At 52.8% G+C, this 6,772-nt stretch overlaps 1 protein-coding gene across 1 annotated transcript in view; it reads left to right on the top strand.

Annotated features, from left to right (window-relative positions):
* PLXNA2 (plexin A2) overlaps window positions 1–6,772 on the top strand; it is a 137,533-nt gene that overhangs the window by 112,631 nt on the left and 18,130 nt on the right. Inside the window, 5 exon segments of the mRNA XM_005429368.2 lie at window positions 1,124–1,203; window positions 1,205–1,390; window positions 4,894–4,960; window positions 5,516–5,662; window positions 6,508–6,681. Of these exon segments, the coding sequence (XP_005429425.1) occupies window positions 1,124–1,203; window positions 1,205–1,390; window positions 4,894–4,960; window positions 5,516–5,662; window positions 6,508–6,681 (654 nt within the window).

The following is a 6,772-nucleotide window of genomic DNA, read 5'->3' as shown; positions in this document are numbered from 1 at the left end:
CCATGCATTATGTTTGCTGTTGGAGTTGCCAAAGAAGCTGACACTCCAGCAAACAAATATGAATGCTTTTTTTTTTTACTCATGAAAAACAGAATTGCAGAAGTGATAAATGTGTTGCCAATTACACAGTTGCTTAATTATGTAACGTTAGTAAAACCAATACATAACTCTCCAAGATGTTTGGTAAAGAGTTGCTTCGTGCAGTTCATCATTTTCACTTGTAATGAATTACTTGAATCCGCAACTGGCTGAAAGCCTCAATTAATTTTTTACACTTGGCCCATAATAAAGCAATAGTCTAAATTAGTATTTAATTTACTTACAAGGGTGTCACTTTTTGTGCAGAACAAGCAGAACTGGGTGTCATTTCTGAGGCCGTTAGGCTTCAGGCTGCTGCTTTATGGCATGGACAGAGTGCAGCTCCCAGCCAGGGCTCAGGGCAGCTGTGGAGGGGGAGATTTGCTCAAAATGCACCAGAAACCACATCCAGGGATGCTGAGATCCTGAGGGTGCAGCCAGGGTTAAACTATCCCGATGCCCCCAGCGTGAGAAGGCCATGGGACTGCTGGAGCAAGTCCAGAGGAGGCCAGGAAGTTCCTCAGGAGGCTGGAACAGGTTGGGAGAGTTGGAAATATTCAGTCTGGAGAAGAGAAAGTCGTGTGGAGACCTCCCAGCACCTTCCAGGGTCTGAAGAGGTGACAAGAGAGCGGGAGTTGGGACTGTCCATCAGGAACTGCAGGGACAGGACGAGGGAGAATGGATTCAGACTGGCAGAGGGCAGGTTTAGATAGGATCTTGAGAAGAAATTGTTCCCTGTGAGGGTGGGGAGGCCCTGGCACAGAGAAGCTGTGGCTGCCCCTGGATCCCTGGAAATGACCAAGGCCTGGTTGGAGCATCCTGGGACAGGGTGGGTGGGATGAGCAGATTTTTAATCTAGGCCATGGCAGGGGGTGGGATGAGCAGATTTTTAATGTCCCTTCCCGCAGGTGGCTGGACAGGGCCTCACTGTCCCTTCCCACCCAAACCATTCCCTGCCCCTGAGATCGCCCCGGTGCTGGCAGTGCTGCCCCGCTGTCCCTTGTCCCCTCACACCACAGCTGACAGCCACCATCTCCTCCTGCAGGTGCAGGGGAACGGGCAGCAGAGCGTGGAGAAGGCCCTGAAGCTCTTTGCCCAGCTGATCAACAACAAGGTGTTCCTGCTCCTTGATCCGCACGCTGGAGCTGCAGCGCAGCTTCTCCATGCGCGACCGCGGCAACGTGGCCTCGCTGATCATGACGGGGCTGCAGGGCAAGCTGGAGTACGCCACCGACGTCCTCAAGCAGCTGCTCTCCGACCTCATCGAGAAGAACCTGGAGAACAAGAACCACCCCAAGCTGCTCCTGCGCAGGTGAGGCCGGGCACGGGCAGGGGAGGGGTCCTGCAGGTGGCTGGTGGGGCTTTCAGGGGGAGTTCAGTCATGGAAAGGGCTGGGAGGGGTTGCCCAGGGAGGTGGTGCAGTCTCTGGAGGGGCTGGTCTTGTGGGCAAGGTGGGGATTGGACATAGGTTTGATTTCATGATCTCAGGGCTCTTTTGCTACCTGAATAATTCCAGGATTCTGTGATCTGAGGGCTCTGGAGGGGCTGGTCTTGTTGACAACGTGGGGATTGGACATAGGTTGGGTTTGATGATCTCGGAGGTCTTTTCCGACCTGAATAATTTGAGGATTCTGTGATCTGAGGGCTCTACAGGGTGTTGGAAGGGAATTGCTGCTCTCCATCCATTTCCTCACCTCTCTCCAGGATGGGGGCTTAGCCCTGCTCTGGGAGTTCACAGGTGGCTGGACAGCATCTCAAACCACACCCTCTGGGGAGCAGCATTTGTGTGCCACAGCTGGGCCAGGAGCTCAGGATGGATTGAGCAACTCACCCAAGGCAAAACTGGGAAGAGCCAGCAAGAAAATAGGGAAAAAATGTGCATGAATGTGGGGCAAAACAGTGGGCACAAGGAAAAGGCTCCCCCTGTTCTCCCCATCCTTGGTGCTCCCGCAGAGCCTGGCCTTGGCCAGTGCTGCCCCTGGGCTGTGCTGGGGCTCTGCTGGCATCACACTGGAGAGAGGGGAGGATTTCACAGCTCCAGGAAAATTTCAGGGGTCCCTGCAGCCACAATGAATATACTTGACAGGAAATTGCTTTAAATCTGGCTGTGTTTGCAGAGGCAATAACTCATCTTGGCAAAGGAAGCCGCCTTAATTTCCCCCGTGGTTTGACGAGTCACTGGAAGGCGTCTTCTGCCTCAGCCATCAATAATGACTTTTCCTGGCGCTCCAAAAAACACAGGGATGGTGATAAGAGCTGTGCCCCCTCCTCCCTGCACAGCCAGCAGTGAGTCAGGGCCGGGGGCTGTCTGTGCTTTGGTCTGTCTGTGCTTTGGTCTGTCTGTCCTGCACCAGGACTTACCCATTGTACAGGGAACCTGGATCTTCCCAGGGATTGGGCATCTTCCACCAATCTGGGCAATTTCAGCCAGTGTTGCACCACCCTTATAAAAATCCCTGCTTCATATCTAGTCTGAATCTACTCCCTTTTAGTTTAAAAGCTTTATTCCTTGTCCTGATGCTCCAGGTTTTGTTGAACCTTGGCCTGGAGACCTCTCCCAACCCTGTGCCCAGCCCAGCCTGGAGCTCCTTGCTCTGACTTAATGAGGAGTGATCAGCCATGAAGTGAAACACTATTTTTCAGAATGTTTCGAGCTCTCTGGTGGCAGCAGTTGATAACTGACACTCAGTTCTTTCCCTCTTTCTTCCTGGCTTTCCCCTCTCTCTTTCTTCCACGACTGCCCCTCGCGGGAGACAGCAAGAAAGTTGACGTTAAATCAAACAGCTGCTCTGCTTGCTGGCAACAGCAGTTTGGAGACCTACATAGAGCAGGGAGAATTAATAAAACACATATTTATTTTTTAGGTTCTCCCAGCTCGTTTTGTTTAGGTTTGTTTTCTTGCCGGGGCAGCCAAGGCTGGGCGCTCTTGTCAGGTTCCTTTGGAAAATCATCTCTGGGTCCTTCTGTGGTCAGCATGAGGAGGGTTTGCTCCAAGTCTAGGGATTCTCTTCTGCCCTGGCAATCTCCAGCAGTTTATTTTTTATTTTTGGAGCAGATTTTTAACAGCATCCAGAGGCTGGCGATGGCACAGAGCAGTGCTGGTAGGGGCAGCTCAAAACCTGGCAGCAGATTTCAAACCACACCCTTTTGGGGGCTCAGAAGATTTGGGGGCTCAGCAGAGCGCTCTGTGTGTAGGAGAAGGGCCAGGCCCTGGGCTGTGAGGCAGTTTCCCATTTCCAAGGCAGAGGAGGGCAGGGATGCTCCATGCAGCCATTCCCAGCACTGGGAAGGGTGAGAGCTGCCCCTCTCCACCAACACAGGGCAGTGAGGATGAACCCAGCATTGAACCCACTGCTGGCTGTCCCCAGGACTGAGGCACTGCACATGGTCATCCCATCCATCCCATCCCATCCCATCCCATCCCATCCCATCCCATCCCATCCCATCCCATCCCATTGTCCCATTCAAAATTCCCCACCTTCTCTGTCCCTCCACATTTCAATGCTTTTTGCAGAGCTGGTGTCATGAGCAGCCCACAGGGACAGGACACAGCAGCTTCACAGGGAGGGCTAATTGGGAGACTAGCTAGTTCTTCATTTAATATTCTATTAACAAAGTAGTTTATTAAATTAATATTCCCCCCAAAGCCCTGAATGTGTTATTTTCTGAGTTTTTCACCTCGTCTGTGGCTTGTGTCACTGCCTCTCCATTTTCTAGGGCTGTTTGGAAGGGTGCTGGTGCTTCTTCTCTTTAATTGGGTGCCTGAAATATTTCAAACAGGAGAACGATGTGAGTGTCAATTTGTAGGATGAATTTTTAGGCAGTTAATCAATTCAGCCTTAAATTCTTCGGGGATCTGCAGACATTTTCACGAATTCCTGACAGATGTTGCCATCCTAGGAGATGATGGATGATGTTACCCCAGGTCTGTTGGCCTACTGGTGTCAGTTTTTGTTTGTTGAAATCTCTGGCTCCTGTTTATTTTTGATCTGCCTGGCTTTGGAATCATCAAGCCCTGTGCTTTGGTGTGTGCTTGTAATTCCAAGCACTTGGAATGCTGTGGGGAGTCAGAGCAAGAGACAGTCCCTCATTTAAGGGGAAGAACGGGGGAAAAGGGGCTGGAGTGAGATGTGACCCTCTCCAGGTCAGGGAGGAGGTGACCTGGTTCATGGTGAGGGCAGAAGGATCAGTCCCCAGAGGGAAGGGAATTGCATTCATCCCTCTTTGCTTGCTGGAATTTGGACCAGATCCTGGTGTCCGCGAGGGGAAGGCTGAGCCAGGCCAAGCCATGGTCACATCTGGCCAGGGTCATGGTCACAGGTGGCCAGGGTCATGGTCACAGATAGCCAGGGACATGGTCACAGATAGCCAGGGACATGGTCACAGCAGCTTTTCCCTGCACGGGGCTGGGGCTCCAATTTGAGACACCCCACGACCACCAGAGCAAAACCTCGGGGCCCTGCAGAGGCAGCGTTGAAAGCTGCCATTAGGAGCCATTGTATTTAAATTAGAGATAATCCCGGGCACAATGCGGGGAGAGGACACTGGGTGGGACTGGGGAGAAAGCTGCAATTTCCCTGCCATTGTCACTCGGCTGTCCCTGATTGCGGGAGCTGCTGTAAATCCCAGTGATTACCGAGCCAGGCTGTAATTTGTGCCACGTGCGGGGAGCCGAGTGTCACCAGGCTGGCTGTCACCAGCCCCAGCAGGCTGGGATGGGCTGGCAGGGCTGCAGGGACAGGGACAGCGCTGTTGCTGCCCTGGGTGCAGCTTTGGGCGCTCTGTGAGTGATGTTTGCCCTCCTGCCTCCCTCAGGACCGAGTCTGTGGCCGAGAAGATGCTGACCAACTGGTTTGCCTTCCTGCTCCACAGGTTCCTCAAGGTAAGGGGAGGTGGAGCAGGGCCCCTGCTCTGCTGTCTCACCCTCCAGCCACCCCCGGGTGAAACTTTTCCATCAGGCTCCAAGAGATGGAGCAGCAAGGAGGGAAAGGTGGAAATTTGCTCCATGCTCAAAGCCTTCCCCAGCCTCAGGTCTCCCACAGTAATTCCCATTAGAGGCGGTTTTTACACCTCTTTGGTACTTGAGGGAAATTCTCACATCTTCATGCCTCAGCTTCCATAGTTTTAACTTCATTTGTGGCTTTGGAAGCCCCACTGAATTTGCTCCAGGGGAGTGAACGGTGAGATGGAGATCTCAAGTTCCATTTTTGTACAGCCATGTAGGTTCAGGAGGGATTTCCCCTGCCAAAGACAACACAGCCATGGAGCAGTGGAGCTCAGGGCTTTGGCTGAGCTCTCCGGGAGCTGCTGGGCCGCGCATGTGCTCCGGACTGAGCCAGTGGGGCTGAAACTGTGCTGGGGGCAATCCAAAGGGGGCTGGGGCACAGGAGGAGAGGCACCTTCCCCCTGGTGAGCCCTGTGTCCTCCTGTGGTGCAGGAATGTGCTGGAGAGCCCCTGTTCATGCTCTACTGTGCCATCAAGCAGCAGATGGAGAAGGGCCCCATCGATGCCATCACGGGGGAGGCGCGGTACTCCCTGAGCGAGGACAAGCTCATCCGGCAGCAGATCGAGTACAAGACCCTGGTGAGTGACACACCCTGGGCTGGCCCTGGAGCAGGGATCAGGGCCCTGGAGCAGGGATCAGGGCCCTGCCCGAGCTGTGGGTGTTGCTGGGCAATGAGGACCCGTGGCCCAGCCACGTGTGGCCCCAGTTCGCAGCTGTGTTAGGAAAATTCATCCACAAACACCAGAGGTTTATGTCCAAAAAGGAGACAGAGGAGTCCTTTTTGGCTTTATTCCAATAAAGGGAGAGACCATGGGGCATTCCCCTGGGATCTCTCACATTTTTGGAGGACGCAGCCTCCTTTTTATCCCAATTTCCCAGCCACATTTCCCTTCTCTCTTTCCCCATTTCTGCGGTATTTGAGAGGTTCAGACTTCCCAGAACACCTGATACCAGAGATTCCCCTCTAATGTACAACCCTCCCTTTTAACTTTTAATTCTTATGGAATTTAGGGGTTTTTCTTCCCCATTGTTTATCTCATCTTTCAATGTCCCATTTCATTTATCAGCAAACCTACAGTTTATTTGTAAAAGCAAATATCTTTTTCCATCCATCAATCAGTGCAATCCTTCCCATTGTTTCTTTTATCTCCCAGTGCTGATTTTATCTACCAGCATGTTTGTAAAGACAAATCCACTATTCCTCTCAGGTGGGAGAGGAATGTTTTACCTCCCTGTGCTCTGGGCACTGCCCTCCTGCAGCCAGTGAAAATGGACATCCAGGGCTCCTCTCTCAGCAATAATTGTATGAATATTATAGATGCAATAGCGCAGGGATGCATTTAGGGCTGCAGCGGGGTGATTTAAGGGAAGAGGCCGCTGTGACACCTCTCCTTCAGAGCATGATGTGGTTCTCCTCTTGCAGATCCTGAACTGTGTGAACCCAGACAACGAGAACAGCCCAGAGATCCCTGTGAAGGTGCTGAACTGCGACACCATCACCCAGGTCAAGGAGAAGATCCTGGATGCTGTGTACAAAAACGTCCCCTACTCCCAGAGACCCAGAGCTGTGGACATGGACTTGGGTAGGAGCTGCCCTGCCCAGAGGGAGGGAGGGAGGCAGGGGGGTGACCCTTGGGGGTGATCAGAGGGGCTGGGGGTGATCAGAGGGGCTGGGGGTGATCCCTGGG

This window comes from Geospiza fortis, unplaced genomic scaffold (genome assembly GCF_000277835.1).
Source record: "Geospiza fortis unplaced genomic scaffold, GeoFor_1.0 scaffold422, whole genome shotgun sequence".
Classification (NCBI taxonomy): Eukaryota; Metazoa; Chordata; class Aves; order Passeriformes; family Thraupidae; genus Geospiza; species Geospiza fortis.
This window is presented reverse-complemented; position numbering and strand designations above follow the sequence as displayed.